The sequence below is a fragment of the Sprattus sprattus genome, assembly GCF_963457725.1.
Source record: "Sprattus sprattus genome assembly, contig: scaffold_72, whole genome shotgun sequence".
Classification (NCBI taxonomy): Eukaryota; Metazoa; Chordata; class Actinopteri; order Clupeiformes; family Clupeidae; genus Sprattus; species Sprattus sprattus.
Genome location: NW_027666785.1, coordinates 50001 through 68177, shown reverse-complemented (window position 1 = coordinate 68177; position 18177 = coordinate 50001). Strand labels below are relative to the sequence as shown.

General features: G+C 47.2%; 1 protein-coding gene across 1 annotated transcript in view; it reads right to left on the bottom strand.

Annotated features, from left to right (window-relative positions):
* Positions 1-18177, bottom strand: part of smap1 (small ArfGAP 1) — a 91518-nt gene that overhangs the window by 27945 nt on the left and 45396 nt on the right. The window contains exon 5 of the mRNA XM_080861010.1: positions 4832-4910. Coding sequence (XP_080717136.1) covers positions 4832-4910 — 79 coding nt within the window. The remainder of the gene's footprint in view (positions 1-4831; positions 4911-18177) is intronic.

Genomic DNA, 18177 nt, shown 5'->3' with positions numbered 1-18177 from the left:
CCAGTGAGGTTCCAGCACTCATGCTGAATGTCACAGTTCAACGGGGGCCATCGAGACACACACAGAGACACACACACAGAGACACACACACACACACACACACACACACACACACACACACACACGCACACCATACACACGCACACACACACACACACACACACACACACACACACACACACACACACGTGCACACATATGCATGCACACATATACTCACACTCCGTCCCTAGTAGGCGCCCCCTAGATGAGTGAGGTAACAGTGGCTAGGGGAGTGTGACAGTGACATTCATGAGAAACACTCTCATTGGGTTGGGAGGTGCCCAAGCTGAAAAACAAATGGGGACTTCTGTCCGTCCATCAAAAGACCCACCCCCTCCTCTGTCAATGAGCTGTTACACAATTGTGATATGTCCGTCATAGTGACTGACAGGCCTATAAATGAATGCTAGCAAAGATTTTAGTTTTTTTTCCAGTTCTCATTGATCTCATACTGTGAGGATAAAGGAGCTGGACTTAACAGCTAGTTTTCAGGCTGTTGAATTTCCCCTAACATTATAAAGTCAATGAACTTGAAATGACATGTTGCTTTTATAACGACTCCAGATTAATAGGACATCCAAAAAAATAGCCTGCAAATATGTGAAAACCCTGCAAAAACTGGACTGTAAATGGTTGATTAAGAGCGTGCAGTTAAAGTAATGGCCTTGTGTGTGCACACATGCCCCTCTGGGATGGAAGACTGCGAACAGGTAACTGTGAAACAGGACTGCAAATCACACACCCACACCCACACATATATACACACACACACCACACACACACACACACACACATATACAGACACACATATACAGACACAAACACAATCACACACGTATACAGACAGACACACACACAATCACACACACACACACACACACACACACACACACACACACAGCCCTGCTGCTGCCTGCACCTCTCCACCTTATTGACTGAATACAAATGGAGGGGAAATCTAATAAAAGTCAACAAATGCCTCTGCCGGCTCTGAGTGAGAGAGAGAGAGAGATAGAGAGAGAGGAAGAGAGAGAGAGAGAGAGAGAGAGGAAGAGAGAGAGGAATAGATAGGAAGAGAGAGAGAGAAAAGAGAGAGAAAGAGAGAGACAGAGAAGAGAGAGAGAAAGAGGAAGAGAGAGGGAGAGAAGAGACATAGCAAGACAGACAGTGTTTCTATGGACATCAACATTAGAGTCAGCTTCAGGCAGGCTGTCGACAAAAACATCCATTTGTTCAGAAATTCCATCCCTTAACTGTCAGCTAAACTCTGACACATACATCCCGAGTGAGGGAGTGGTTATGAGAGAAGATGGGTGAGGGGGTGTTTGGGAGGAACCCACGAGGACATGGCAGCGGAGACTGGAGTTACTCAGATCCTGTTCCTATGGTAACGGTTGTAAAAGATGGCCTTTTCTGTGTGTTTCATCTGTTTATGATGGGATGGCTGCTGTGACTGTCAGAGAGCAAGTTTCATCTGGGTTTGGGGCAGATGTCAGGAAGATACATGATTCAATCCCCGTCCCTGTTACCTGAACCCCTCTATCCCCACACACACACACACACTCTACCATTCGACCCTGTTCCAGCAGCACCCACCATCTAACTAAATACCAATCATTAGTCTCTCCACACTCCCTCCTTCCATTTCCCTGCCCACTCCGTCTTAACACCCGCCTGCCATGAACTCACCTCACCCATTATCATCCAGACACAGACAACACACACACACCCAACCACACACACACACACACACAGACACACACACACACACACACACACACACACACTAAGCCCAACTCTACAGACACAGTTGCACAAAGAATCAGACACACAAATGTACAAACACAAAGACAATTGTAGACCCAAACGTAATCATAGACACACACACACACAGACACACACACACACTCACAGACACACACTCGCACACACAAGCGCACACACACACACACACACACACACACACAGTCACAGACACAGACACACACACTCACAGACACACACACACACACACACAGACAGAGAGATAGACACAAACACACACACACACACACACACACACACACACACATCATCCAAGTATAGCTGAGGGGCTGGGAGTGGGTGAACTCTCATTTCCAGAAAAAGAAAGGGCCATTTGTCCTGACGGTCATCCCCAGGCCTGATGTGGATGTGGCGATCAATGAGGCCATGATTAAAGAGCCAGACCTGCCCCAGACTGCCCCAGACTGCCCAGCAACCCGCCACAGCACCCGCCACAGCAACCGCCACAGCACCCGCCACTGCCACCGCCTCAGGCCAAGGTGAGACAGTGAGAGGGGAGCGGTGGAGAGAGAGGGAGAGAGAGAGAGAGGTATAATAAGGGAAGGCAACAGAGAGGACAAGAGAGGGAGGGGGAGAGAGAGGGAGGGAGTAAGGGAGAGAGAGAGAGAGAGAGAGAGAGGTGCAATAAGAGAAGGCAACAGAGAGAGGGAGAGAGAAAGAGAGGACGTTTGATGTTTAAAATCCCTTTACTGAACCTTCACATAGTGATATGGGGTTATGTTCTTTGTGGTGTTCCTTTCCTATGGTGTGGGGGTAGTAGGGGCTGGGCTCCAAATAAGAGACAGAAAGAGACATGGACGGAGGGAGGGGAGGATAAAGGGAGAGGAGAGGAGAGAAGAGAAGAGAAGAGAAGAGAGTAGAGGACACACATGGTGAAGGGAAGAGAAGCTAAACAACAAGATAGAGACAGGTGACAGACAGAAAGTGAAAGTCAAGGAAGGTGGAGAGTTATTAAAAAAAGGGAAAAAAAGGTGAGGAGAACACAACAACACACACACACACACACACACACACACACACACACACACACACACACACACGTTTTTCGCGATTCCGAGATAACAGAACTAAACGCAAAATTAGCAATTCACCGCTTTTTTTCATAATGCTGCATATTTTGCTTAATAACTGCATAAATTGACCATAAAATTGCCTTGATGTTGAATGGCAACTTAATTATACTTCTTCTGGTCTCCTGATGGTGGCATATAGTTATGCACTCTCTGTTATACTCAATACCATTACCTTAAGCCCCAATCGTTTGAAGTCAGGTATGTGACTAGATGGATTGATAGCTGCAGTGAAGTTAGCTTGATATAGGTAATTTGCTTGACAATGAAATTAAACTAGCTGGATCTGTAACGGTCATATCACTGAAAGGTACATGAGCTAATTGCTTTTTATGTCTGCCTTGTATCCAGTTGTAAAATTCGAAACAGTGTGGAACACGACAAAAAAGGTTTAAGGCATATTGTTGCATTCAACGTTTATTCTGCATTCCATCTTGCATGGAGATGGTATTTCAAAATAAAAGTCCCATCTTAAACTTTGTTGATATTGAAGGTTATTTGTGAGTAAAATAGGAATGGTCAACACGTTTGGAATGATCATCTTGTCTGTTCAGTCCTGTGAGGTAGTGCATGGTTCCTCATAATGACTATTCTGAACATTACCAAGCACTAGTCATTTTGGAAGAGTTTGAAGGCCGTGCATGATCTAGTTGACCAACCGTTGCATGACATTTATTTTTCCTTCAACCTTGTTTTCAAAGACATTCTATTGTGGATAAAACGACCGTATCAGAACTTGTGAAATCAGATAACATATCTTAAATAAGTGCATGAAATGCCTGCATAAGGACGTACACACACACACACACACAAATAAATAAAAAATAGGTTGACTAATCTCTCTGATGGAATTTGTACCTCTGATTAATTCGTTTTAAAAGGATGTGTGAAGTTTAAGTGGCGTTTAATGAGGAAGAAATATTGCAAACGCTTTCACAAACTGTTAGAAATCAACACCGGAAAATGTGTTATTTTGATCACAAGATTCGAGAAATCCTGATGGGTTTTAAAGACACACAGAGGAACAGTTTCCCTCCATAGCCAGTCTCAATCATACTGTAGACTCACAAAGTAAAAGACCCACACTAGTTGTTCTAATCCATACCTAATCTTCTATCGTTTCAGAACGGTATGTGCGTGTGTGTGTGTGTGTGTGTGTGTGTGTAGACATGTGTGTGTGTGTGTAGACATGAGTGTGTGCGTGTGTGAACTCCCGTACGTGACAGGACTCATCGAGTTCCCATCCAGTTTGGGAATTGATTTGGAAAAAAACAGAGCTGGACAATCCATGACGTAAGTCCAGTGATTGTTTTTTTTTTTTTTTTCTGTTTCTGTTTCCACATTTTCAAAATTGTGCAGAGAGGTGAGAACGAGGTGACCGTGGACCCTGTGGCCATGGCGAAACGGCACAACGTCATGTCACGCCACACCACGTCACGGACGGCTCGATAGGCACGGCTCTCAATGTTGTTCCATCTCCAATCACTTATTTACTCCTCTCCTGTTCCTCCTCTCCCTCTCTCTACTCTTCTTCCTCTCTCCTCTCCTCCTCTCCCATCCCTTCCTCTTCTTCTTTCCTCTCCTGGTCAGACCAGTTTTCAGACTGATCAACTTTCCTCCCTCTCCGTCTCTGTCTCCCAAGGTCAAGGCCAGGTTCAGGAAGGGGGCAAGGGGAGAAGCCGGACAGGCTGGGAGGGAGACAGTCACAGGGCGGGAAAGAGAGAGATGGAGGGGGGGGAAAGAGAGAGATGGAGGGGGGGGAAAGAGAGAGATGGAGGGGGGGGAAAGAGAGAGATGGAGGGGGGGGGGAAGAGAGAGATGGAGGGGGGGGGAAAGAGAGAGATGGAGGGGGGTGGTGGTGTGGTGGCTGCTACTGAATTATTGAGGAGACTCACCCAGGCCCAGCAGGTCGATGGCTGCCTCGGCGCTCTTCTTAGGACTGGCCTTGGCCTCCGTCTGGACCTCCTCGCGCTTCTGTGTAGGGCAGGACAGAAAAACAGAGAGGAGAGAAAACAACAGGATGGTTAAACGGTTGTTAAGACGGACGACAGACATGAGGGGGTGGGGGGGGGGGGTTCAGACGGGCAGGTTGAAGTGTGTGTGTTGATTAGGATGGAGGTGGGATGACACGTGTTGGGGTCTGCATGGGGTCTGCAGTGTGTGTGTGTGTGTGTGTGTGTGTGTGTGTGTGTGTGTGTGTGTGTGTGTGTGTGTGTGTGTGTGTGTGTGTGTGTGTGTGTGTGTGTTGGGGTCTGTCTGCAGCACAGATACAGGCTAGATCACCCAGAGACAACAGGAGGGGGTGGGCACATGTCTGCCATCTGACAACGCAGCCAATCATTCACAAGCCCACAGAGCCCTCTTTACACACTCACACACACACACACACACGCTCTCACTCCACACACACACACACACGCTCTCACTCACACACACACACACACGCTCTCACTCACACACACACACACACGCTCTCACTCACACACACACACACACACACACACACACGCTCTCACTCACACTCACACACACCTAAATCCCAACTCTCACACACACACACACACACACACACACACACACACACACGACACACACACGACACACGACACACGACACACGACACACGACACACGACACACACACACACACACACACACACACACACACACACCTAAATCCCAACACACACATAGAGCGTGTCAGCCTCCCTTTGAGTCCGACTCTAGCTGTTTATTGAGTGGCGGGCTTCAGTGTGCGGCTGCTTCAAAGGCACTTTGGAGGCGGTGTGTGTGATTTGCCACGGCCCATCAGAGCTGACTGAGGCTGAGAGACAGAGGCCAAATCCTCACTGAAGCCTCCATCGATCAGGAGCCCACAATGCACACCATCAAAGACACAGAGAGAGAGACAGAGAGAGAGAGAGAGAGAGAGAGAGAGAGAGAGAGACAGAGAGAGAGAGAGAGAGAGACAGAGGCAGAAAGAGAGAAAGACAGATAGAGATAGAGAGACAGATAGAGAGAGAGAGAGAGAGAGAGAGAGAGAGAGGGAGCAAGAGAGAGAGAGAGCGAGAGACAGAGAGAGGGAGCAAGAGAGAGAGAGAGAGAGAGAGAGAGAGAGAGAGAGCGAGCGAGACGGATAGAGAGATGGAGGCGAGACCCTTAGTGTCTTGGTTGCACTCATATATACAGTATACACACACACAAATGTTCATGAGATCCTTGGTCACTTTTACACAAACACACATATTCAGTCACTTAGTCACACACAAGCATGCACAAAAGCGTGCAAACAGACACACACAGACACAGACACAGACACAGACACAGACACACAGAGAGCTGTTCAGCACAGACACTTTTCTGGTCTAACCTTGCTTTGTGTCTTTCAGAGAGGGGGGGGGGGGGGGGGTAGCAAGATCAGAAGAGAGAAAACAAACAGAGCAATCTGACTCAGCTGTCACGTCGTGAGTGAGGATTCTGGGGTGTGTGTGTGTGTGTGTGTGTGTGTGTGTGTGTGTGCAACAGAGAAAGAGAGAGAGAGAGAGAGTGAGAGAGATTATGTGTCTGTGTGAGAAAGTGTGTGTGTGTGTGTGTGTGTGTGTGTGTGTGCGTGCGTGTGTGTGTGTGTGTGTGTGTGTGTGTGTGTGTGTGTGTGCATGTGTCAGATGCCTTATTAGCAAAATGAAAGAGAATAATAAAGCTGGTTTAGTCTAGATGCGTCAGACCTCTTTCGTGGGCTGATGTTCCCAAAAAAAAGAGGAAAGACAAGAGAGGTGGGAGAGATGGAAGTCAAGCACAAGGAATCTATCCCTCACAGACACCAGTGATCTGTACACGTCTGCCGAACACAACCGGAACGTGAAAGATAAAGGAGGTGAAGAGAGAGAGAGAGAGATGGAGAGAGAGAGATAGAGGGAGATGGAGAGAGGGACGATCACTTTTTAACTCCATCAAAGACTTTCTATGCCCACTAACTAAATCCCCCCTCTCTCCATCACCTGTAGCTGAACACAGACACCTCCACATCTTTTTCACTGCACACTCACGCTAAAGAGGCATCGACTCTGCCTTAGACAGCAGGCCCTGTGCTGTAATGGGTCCCTCTCTGCTCCACTAGAGCTCCAGTGAAGACCTCACAGAGACGCCCCCTACAGGCCCCCTCCAGAACTGACATGCATCACCCCAGCATCTAAACTAGCACCCACTCATCCCACTCACCTCACTACTGACTCCACTGTTCCTGGGGTGCAGTACAGTGCTGTGCAGCCTGGGTAACACACTGTACGTCCTACGGCTATTTGTGGAGATGGTAGAGATGGATCACCGATACGGCAATGGATTTCAAAAACCTCATCATACCATAGGAGTGTTAAGACACCAAGGGCCTTCTTTTGATAGATGGGCACCGCGGGTTCTTACGTGCCACCACAGAAGGACATAGCATTACGTTATTTTGATTACTAGGGCACATTAATTTGATATTTCATAACATGCGCACAGACCCAAGTGCCCTCGAGGGCGGGGCTGGTGCCTTGTGTGGGTATGTGTGATCAAAAAGGTAGGCGTTGCGTGGAAATTGTTCTTAGGAAGGAGTTCTGCCGAGCTGATTTTATTTAAATTTTTGCTTGGTTTATTCACCATTTGGGATTATTCACTCCGCTCCGGATATGAGCTATTACCGGTGTTTCATGGATGTCTTCACAGTTTGTTGAAAATGAGAAAATGCTCGGGAGTCACTCCATTTAAAGAATTGTCATTGTGCGATAAATACTTTTAACTTGTTCTTCTGTTGGAGTGTGGCTGGGACTGTTTTGCCATTAAACTGGAAATATTCTGTTAATTTGCGAGAACGTGCTTTGAAGACAAACGTTTTGCTTTATTGATTGATAAAATGCATTAGTGGGAATGTGATTTTTCACCCTGAACAAATTAGCCCAACCATCCTTACTAACCTCTTCACTTACCTTTCCACTGATTTCTACAAACATCATTTCCCTAATACATTCTGTTACCTGCTTTCATGCGTGTTCATCAGGTCCATAGGTGCATTAAGACCTCGGCAATGATTACACTTTGGTGGTTTGAACTGTGCTGGGCTTTTATCAATTCAACTTGCTATATTCAATCATTTCACAAAGTAGGCCTAACAGCTGAAATATTTGTATAACATGCACTGATGTCTGTTGCACTTGAACAAACAAATGGTAATTGGCTTGTCATGACAGTGCATGTAAGAATGACTGTTGATGTGATGGGTTCAAGAGACATGAACCCAGCAGCAGCACACACACAAATGAATAGGCCATTACACCTGCCCCCCAAAGACTCCCTGCTGCTGGAGTTCTATGGGAGCGTACATGCAGAGAACCATTCTACTAGACAGCCCCCTTTGATGGCACTACTGAAGTATAACTCTTACATTTACACCCTATTATAGGTGGGCTCCTTTCATGACTATTTTAGAACATCAACAGCAGCAGCATTTTGCACTCTGATGGAAAACCCCCTGATTCAATTCATAATTGCTTTTCTTTCGTAAAATTACAAATCTGATGAAAAATACAAGTAATTTGTCTAAGATGAATTCGGTCTACGCAAGCAGAGTTCCACAGGATTTTTTTTATACCTTTTAGTCGTCAACTTCATTTCAGAAACCCGCCTGACTTGTCCTCTGCTGACTAGCATTCTGGTGCGATATCTCATTACAGGAGTGTATAGCATCATCCCATTGGACAGCCAGGCGAAGCTGTGAATCCTGGGGCCTAAATCAGAGTTCTAACACTCGTGCTCACACAGATAAATCTGCCTAAAGGAAAAAAGCATGTTCTAAAAACCACTTTGTTTCGTGTCGACGGACGAGTGTGAATGGGCCTTTGGTGATTAGGGGCCTTTCGTGGAGATGGAGGAACATCTCGGAGCCGACCGATACCATCGCACTTCCGCTCACCCCGGCCCTCCCCGGCCTCTGAGAAGACGACAGGCCAAACCCCCCCCCCGTTTTGAAAGATTTCAGCATGTTCATCCTGAAAGGGATATCTCTTTCTCCCTCTCTCTTTGTGGAGACCCTGCCAGGTAAAAGGGCTCCATTAGCTGCATTCAAGAGGATGTATGCAGTCTTTATCTTTCTTTTGCTTCTGGTCTGTGTGTGTGTGTGTGTGTGTGTGTGTGTGTGTGTGTGTTTGCGCGTTTTTAAATGTCTGTTTTCTGCAGCTCAAAAGGCTTGTTTTGTGTGGACGAGCATTTACTGAATTAGGGCTATTCTGAGGAGTGCCTGCACTGATGACCTTTTCATTGGCTTGTTGAGGGAGGGAGAAAGGGATGGGGTGGGGGGGTCATGGAGGGATGAATGCTGGGAATCAGGAGGACCAAGCGTCACTCAGAGTGAACGTCAAGCGAAACGCTGGTTCACACCTGCGATAGGGATCTGTAATCTCCCAATACGAGAGGGGATTCTTCAGCTGAATTATTTATGAATTCGGGGTTAGGGGGGTGCTTTGTTCCCGCTGATAAAGACATAAACAAACACACACACACACACACACACACACACACATGTGCGCACGCACAAACACACACACACACACACACACAAACACACACACACACACACACACAAAACAGCAGATCTCTAAAGCCTTCATCACAGAGGGCTTTACTGTTGTCTGGACTGCTGAGATAAAAGGAAATATGGAAGGACATTCGATAAACATTTAGTGTACGTGGGCGCATTGCAGATAGAAACACACACACACACGTATACACACCAAACACACACTCCCACACACACACATGCATGCAGTGCAAACAGATATTCCAACACACACACCTTTTGCAGGGGATATTCTTCATCAATCACCAAAGCTACTGATACTCCATATTCACAGTCATCCATCAACCCTCTTACACCCTCCATCCATCTCTCCATCCTCGCTTTCCCTCTCCTCCCTCCCCCCTTCTTTACACACTCTCCATACTCTCTATCCCTCTCACCATATTCATCTATGTCACACTCCTCCATCTATCGGTGTCCCTCTCTCTTTCTCCACGTCTCCCTCTGATCCCACTCATCTTCTGTCTCTTTCTCCCTCTTGGTCTATTCTCTTCCTCCATCTTAATTCCTACCTTTACCTTCCTTCCCGTCTTTCCCACATCTCTCTCTCTCTCTCTCTCTCTCTCTCTCTCTCTCTCTCTCTCTCTCTCTCTCTCTCTCTCTCTCTCTCTCTCTCTCTCTCTATCTCTCTCTCTCTCTCTCTCTCTCTCTCTCTCTCTCTCATCTCTCTCTCTCTCTCACTCTCTCTCTCTCTCTCTCTCTCTCTCTCTCTCTCTCTCTCTTCCTCTCTCTCTCTCTCTCTCTCTCTCTCTCTCTCTCGGGGAAGCTGAGAAATTAGCAGTGCTGTGTGCATTGTGTCTTGGGACTCTGCAATCAAAGTCATCTGCCGTTGTAAATGGTATGGGGTTCGCCCAGCTAGGGAAACTGGATCAGGCAACTCGATCTGCAGACGTCACCAGGGAAGGAGGAGATCGAGGTTGAGGTGGCACGTCTTCAATAAATAAGAACAGAAAGAAATAAACGGGCTCGATCTTATCATTGAACGCTCTCAACCCACCTCCCCACACACACACACACACACACTCAAAAAACACACAAACACAAAGTGTCTGTACCCCTTTTTCATTCCATATCTCTGATGACCATACTCACACAGACATCACAGGAGCATATAGCTCTTCACCGTTTCCACTGCATCTCACACACACACACACACACACACACACACGGATGAAAAAATCATTCCGTCCAGAAATAACCAATTTCCCTAATTTGCTCCAGTCCCAGTGGCCGTCTCAGAGGGGGGAGGCAGGCAGATAATGGCAGCCTGTCATCAGCACATTCTCTCAGGCTGCAGCTGGGGGGAGGAGAGTGTGTGTGAGAACGAGTGAGAGAGAAAAGAGTGTGTGTGCGTGTGTGTGTGTGTGTGTGTGTGTGTGTGAATGCAAATGAGGTGTACAAAAAAAGGGATGGTGCAAAGATATTTGTCGATCTTGCATTCGATTGAATGGATTCAATTTCAGTTTGTGTCTGTTTGTGTGTGTGTGTGTGTGTGTGTGTGTTCAGGTGGATGTGTATGGGATCGTATGCAGTTCTGTGTGCAGTTGAGGTCACATGTGTTTACACAAGTGTGTAACTGTGTGTGTTGGCATATCTGACTGCATCACTAATGCAGGGGAGAGAGAGGGCTGCACTGGGAGCAGGAGGAACCACTGCAGAGGCTAACTAAGCTAAGGATGCTATCAGTGGAGTGCATCTCTCCCTTAGAAGTTCGACCCGATAGGTATCTAGATACACTGGCTACAATGAGATTCAGGGTTGGTGCATTTAATACAGAACAATTTGGTGTGATACGATGCAATCAGATACGGTCCTTAACATTTGTTTGAATTAGACATTCATTTTCCATCGTGAATTAGGGACTAGAGAACCCCAACGATTTGAGTGAAAAATGGAAGACAAATGTCACTGTGTTAATGACTTTCCCCATAGACACAGTTAGACAAAAAAGAACTGCTGTATGAACAAACATTTTAAACATTATAAATATAAACTGTGTCTCACACACCCATTCCCATGTGCTTCACAGAGAAGTGTGTGTGTGTCTTTGTGTGTGTGTGTGTGTGTGTGTGTGTGTGTGTGTTAGAGAGAGGGAGTGCTGATGCATGCTGAGAGGACAAAACAAGATAATTCTAAAAAAGATAAGATAAAAAAAAATCATATGCCTGGATCCCACACAGGATCATATGAGCTGACATCATGAGCCTTTCTCTGTTGATTTATTTATGTGTGTGTGTGTGTGTGTGTGTGTCACACACCCATTCCCATGTGCTTCACTTAGCCGCTCAGTACATTGTAATCTAACGTGGCTGGCAAGATTCTGGTATTATTTCGAGGTGTGTGTCCCTAGCTAGCAGTAGCACACAGCCAAGGCTATATATGTATGCTGCAGCCTAAGGAGCTAACGTTAGCTGCTCCCAGCCAGATTACCGTATGTGTTAGATTGGTTACGCCGCATAGACAGACTCAACATATGGCTCCATCCAATATACTGCAGTAAACAAGTGTTCGTGTTGAGAGGAACGCAAGTCAGGACCAGGATCAAGAATAATCATGGTGGTTTGAATAAAAGATCATTATCTACATAACAACAGCACATGGTCTTCATACACAGAACAGGTGTTTCTCCTCTGACCGCACCAAGGCTCAGGACAAGATTAAGAGAAGATGGAGAGTGTCAAGAGAGACAGAGAGGTGTGTGTGTGTGTGTGTGTGTGTGTGTGTGTGTGTGTGTGTGTGTGTGTGTGTGTGTGTGTGTGTTGGGGAGGGGGGGAGGGTTTGTCTGTGTGTGTGAGTGGTGGGAGGGTGTCTGGGGGCGGTTGAGTGTCTGTGTTGCACGTATGAATGTGTGAATATGAGTGTTGTTGAAATCATGAGGAGGTGTATAAACTGTATAACATTACAAAGTATGCTGATACCTGTATTGCCTCTTGAATGCAATGATAAAAATAATTATATATAAAAAAAGAGAGACAGATAGGGAGAGAAACGGATGGTACACAATACAGAGCCCTGCTAGAATCTTGAAATGGTTTTGGTGTGATTATTGTGGATAAAAGTGACTGGATTTGATGCATGAGTTTTAAATTAAAAAACGCTGTTAAATTTATGGTGGTTTTGACAATTACATTTTGATAATAAAACCAGCGAAATCCAAAAACCAAGAAATGCAGAAATTCCATGACAGCGTTTTTTTTGTGTGGAAAATACTGCGAGAAGTAATAAAAGAAAATGGCAACCATCCATTGCCATTGCAGGAAATCCATGAATTTGCTAAATCGTGAATTCCTGGAGGGCCTGAATACAGCGTGGCACAGCACAGCACGGCACAGCACAGCGCGGCACAGCACAGCGCAGCACAGCACAGCACAGCAGAAACTAAAATCAACCCACACTCCCCAGTGTGGCATGAACCAATCAGCATAGAGTGGAAAAAGAACACACTCCCTGACTTAATGTATGCACTGGCAACAAAATTAATCTCATCATGCAGCCACCACCCACCCCCAAACTCACACACACACACCCACACACCCACACACCCACCCACACACACACACATACACACACCCACACACACACACCCACACACACACACACACAGAGGGAGTTTGTGGCTGATGCTAGCCGAACCGGCGGCTGTGTTATCACTGATTATGCATATCATAAATTATGATTTATTACCATGCTTATCTGTGCCTGTAATTTATTACGCTTCCCAGCAGACGGACAGGCTAGAGAAACAGAGGGAACGAGATAGATAGATAGAGGGAACGAGATAGAGATAGAGAGAGAGAGAGATAGATAGAGCGAGAGAGAGAGGGGGGGGGGGAGGGAGGGGGGTCTGGCAGAATTTGTGTGTTAATGCATGAGTGTGACTGTGTGTGAGTGTGAAAAAGAGAGTAATGTGAGTGGGAACCACACAGCATACCACACACATACACACACACGCACACACGCACACACACAAATGAACACCAACACAGTGGAAGTGTCACAGATTATTTAAGATCCATTCTGGCTGAATTATCTATTAATCTCAGGGGCCATCAACATCTGAGGTAATCTTAGCAATGGATGCCCTGTGTTAATGGAAACTGGAAGTGTGTCAGTATATATGTGTGTGCGCGTGTGTGTGTGTGTGTGTCTGTGTGTGTGTGTGTGTGTGTGTGTGTGTGTGTGTGTGTGTGTGTGTGAGTGAGTGAGAGACAGATGGGGGTGGGGAGGGAGGGAGAGAGAGACTGAGAGAGAGACGGAAAGAGAAGGTGAAAGAGAAAGAGACGGAGTAAAATGTCACAGGAGAGGAGAGGAGGGCAGGTAGGGGTTTCCAGAGAGAGGGACTGTAAATAAGAGATGAGGAGGAGGAGGCATCACGTGGAACCTGCGTCCCATTATTATTTCATCTCCCCCCGCCATCTCCCAACAACCCCACACACCCTGGTGTTCCATGTGGAGACTCACTCACTCACTCACTCACTCACTCACTGTGTGTGTGTGTGTGTCTTTGTGTGTGTGTGTGTGTGTGTGTGTGTGTGTGTGTGTGTGTGTGTGTGTGTGTGTGTGTGTGTGTGTGTGTGTGTGTGTGTGTGTGTGTGTGTTAGAGAGAGGGAGTGCTGATGCATGCTGAGAGGACAAAACAAGATAATTCTAAAAAAGAGAAGATAAAAAAAAAAAACATATGCCTGGATCCCACACAGGATCATATGAGCTGACATCATGAGCCTTTCTCTGTTGATTTATTTATGTGTGTGTGTGTGTGTGTGTGTGTGTGTGTGTGTGTGTGTGTGTGTGTCTACGTGCGCAAAATGCATACGACTGAATGCAAATTACATGAGGGTGAATGTGTTTGAAATCAGTATGCATTGGAAGACAGGGTTGCTAGTTCATGTGTACTATGACATATGAGTCTTTTGTGTGTGTGTGTGTGTGTGTGTGTGTGTGTGTGTGTGTGTGTGTGTCAGCACATGTTTTGTGTGTATTGTGAGATGACATGGTTTCACTGTCCACATGTTCATCAGAGTTTGATCGTGAGTTACGGGAAAAACACACACACACAGCACGTCTTTGTCTTTATGGATCATTGTGCGTGTTTATATATATGCATGCAAATCTGTCTGTGTGCGTGTGTCTCTGTGTGTGTCTCTCTGAGCGTGTGTGTGTGTGTGTGTGTGTGTGTGTGTGTGTGTGTGTGTGTGTGTGTAGTGAGCCAAGAGACACAGAAAGACTTTGTGCTTTTCTGCATATATGTATGTGCTCAAGCCGAGAGGCATAAACAATCTCTCTGTCCACAAGTTTCTCTACTGTGTGTGTGTGTGTGTGTGTGTGTGTGTGTGTGTGTGTGTGTGTGTGTGTGTGACCTGGCATTCCCAACTACCACATGTACCACCACTCCTCATGCAAGAGTATGAGTGGCGTGGGCCTGGGGAATGCCTGGTTCACATGTGTGGGCACTGCACCCGGCCCCTTCATCAGGCCAGGCCTCGTCAGACGGGACAAAACAGATGGGGGGGGGGGGGGTCACAAGAGCATGATGGGAAATTTCATATGCAATTTACCCCGCCTCCTCACTCCCCACTCGCCGGCCGAACTGAATGAATTGCTTTATTCAGCGTCTGCGTGACTGCACTCTAACGCCCGCTGCAGTTAGTGCAAATTGAAACAGATGAGCCGGGCGATCTCATTCAGGCACAACTTTTGGGGCGCAGCGGCTGAGTTAGAGCACAGCGCAGAGGCTGAGTTAGAGCACAGCGCAGGCGGCGGCGCGTTTGGTTCTTTAAATAGACCCAAGAAATACCCTCCCACACGGCCTCGTCCTCACCCCCGCCCCCGCCCGCCCCGCACCCCTCACCCTGCTCCCCTGTGAAGGATCTCTGAGGCGAGGCACTCTGTTTGGCCCGTCACAAAGTGTCAGAGCGCGACGGACTGGGAGGGAGCTTTGCAGACAGCTCGCTCGAGAAGACGGCCCCATCCTTCAGTAATCTCTCCCAGACACACACACACAGAGACACACAGACACACAGACACACACACACACCAAACAGTCTTACTCTTTTGCGCTCAGCAATTGCACAAAGGGAAAGAGACAGAGACCGCTCACACACACAGCAGGGAAGAACAAATCATAGGCAGATTCAAAGACCCGTGCACACAGGCAAAATGAAAGACACAGACACGCATACAAACAAACACATGCATACACATCCAAATCAGAGACACACACACACAGACACCCATACAAACACACACACACACACACACACACACACACCTTCAAATTAACCTCTTTTGAGATGCAAATGATCCATGAGAGTGTAGTTGGAGGAGTGATTGAGATGCCAGACTGACTTCCTGCTCATCGTTCCTCCTAGATCAGCTGTCATTCACGCATGGGAGCACAATGAGCAGACATTGCAGCAGTCGACCATGAACAGCTCTGCTCACACACACACTCTCTCACACACACACACACACACACACACACACACACACACACACACACAGGTGGACAGACAGACATTACCACTGACAGCAATCCTCAGACTGACAAACAGAGATGGCTTCTCGCTTGATACTATCTGCCTGAAACCGCACCGGCTGGCTGATTGACAGCTAGACTGTCATGTAGCGAATGCCGTCACACAGATCCAGCCCATAACCATTATGGGAGCTTTCCATTAGGAACGAGCTCTATCTCAATGATAGAGTAGAACACACCCTTGATGAGGAGTGTGTTTGGAATACTTTTTCAGAGGCCCTGGAAAATGCTTTTACCAGTGGCTCATTAGATTAGCATTAACATTCATGGGTTTGGGGGGGGGGGGGGGGGGGGGGGGGGGGGGTTGGTGTTTGGGGGGGGGGGGGTTGTGAGTGGCTGCATGATGAGATTAATATTGTTGCCAGTGGTTACATTAAGTCGGAGAGTGTGTTTTTATTCTACTCAATGGTGATTGGCTCAAGTCAGCTCTCGGGAGTTGGGGCTGACTTCAGTCTCAACTCCTGCTGTGCTGTGCTGTTTTCAGTCCGTCCAGGATTTTACGATCGTGCGTTTAAGCAAATTAACCACAAATTCGTTACCGTTATTCGCAATTCGAGGATTTCCGGCAATTGTGGGTTGCGCATTTCTCTTATTACGGCAGTATTTCCACACAAAAACGCAGTGATGGAATTCTCCAAAGGGGCCTTGAGCCATCATTGACTGCAGTGGATCTTTTAAACGTCAGTGCCAGTGGAGAAGTCAATGGGACCACATCTTGCTTACATTCAATATTGGGACTTTCTGTACTGATGCACATTTCTTTAAACATACATGCAACTGACACCAGATCAGCAGGTAAGGCACTCCCGAGAGTCCTTCAACCCAAGAAGCAGGCTTGCTCACTGATTGCTGGGGGAGCCTGAGCCCACTCCTGTCCAATCTGTCTGCAGCGGGAGCCGTGGCAGTCCATCTCATCAAGTCTTTTCGTCTCTCCGCATCGATCCGTCTCTATCGCGCCCCCTCTCCTTTCTCTGCCCGTCCATCTCACTCCATCTCTGCCCGTCCTCCTCCATGCTCTTCTGTCTCTCTCCCTTCTTGAGGCTGATCCTGCTAGTCCGCCGGCTACCATATAGACATTCTACCCTTCTTCTTCTTGGGGTCTTTCTTTTTGGGAGGCAATCCCCTCCTACCACACACACACCTCTTCAATCCCCGTCTCTCTGATCCCTTCCTTCTGTTCCTCCTCCTCTCTAGTAGATGTGACGGGGGAGTGTTGACAATGCAGTCACGACACACACACACACACACACACACACACACACACACACACACACACACACAGAGAAGAGGAGCCTGAGGATTGTCTGAGTGTGTGTGAGTGTTTGTCTGTGTGTGTGATTTATGCCCTGCATTCTGATCCTAAAGACTGGAGTGCCCCAGCTCACAGGCAGTGATGGTGATGGATCCACACACCACAGCACAGGGCCAGGCTCAGGCTCAGGCTCAGGCAGTGCTGTGGGGACACATAGACTAGTGATGGATATGTGATAACCATGGCCTCAGAGTGCCTTAGTGTCACACTGTGCTTAGTGATGAATATGCAATCTGGATAATGGAGGAGAAAAGGTGTATTCAACATAGAGATGCCATCGGAGGATTGTTCCGTCGCACTGACTTACTAATGATTGACTGAGGATTGTGAGAATGAGGAAAGTATCCATAGATATATACAAGATGTGGATTGACTGGGGATGTACATGTATCAGTGGGGCAGGAATGGTTACTCTTACACAGCGCTTTACTGGGTACCCATTGGGAGGATGCAAAAGAAGCCATTGTGTGCCAGTATGCTGCTCCCATATTCACTGCCTGGTCAGGAGGCCAGCCGTTGATGGTGAAAGTGATAAATGGATCAAATTGTGCCACACCAGGGGGGGAGCTGTGGCGCAAGCGGCAGCAGCCCTATACCATAAGTGGATTGGAATACTCATGGGGACCAGGTTCGAGTCCGACTCGCGGTCATTTCCCGATCCCTCTCCCGAATCTTTCTCCAGCTCATTTCCTGTCTCTCTCTACTATCCTGTCCGATTAAAGGCATAAAAGCCCAAAAATAAATCTTTAAAATTGTGCCACAACAGCTCGGTAACCGGACACAGT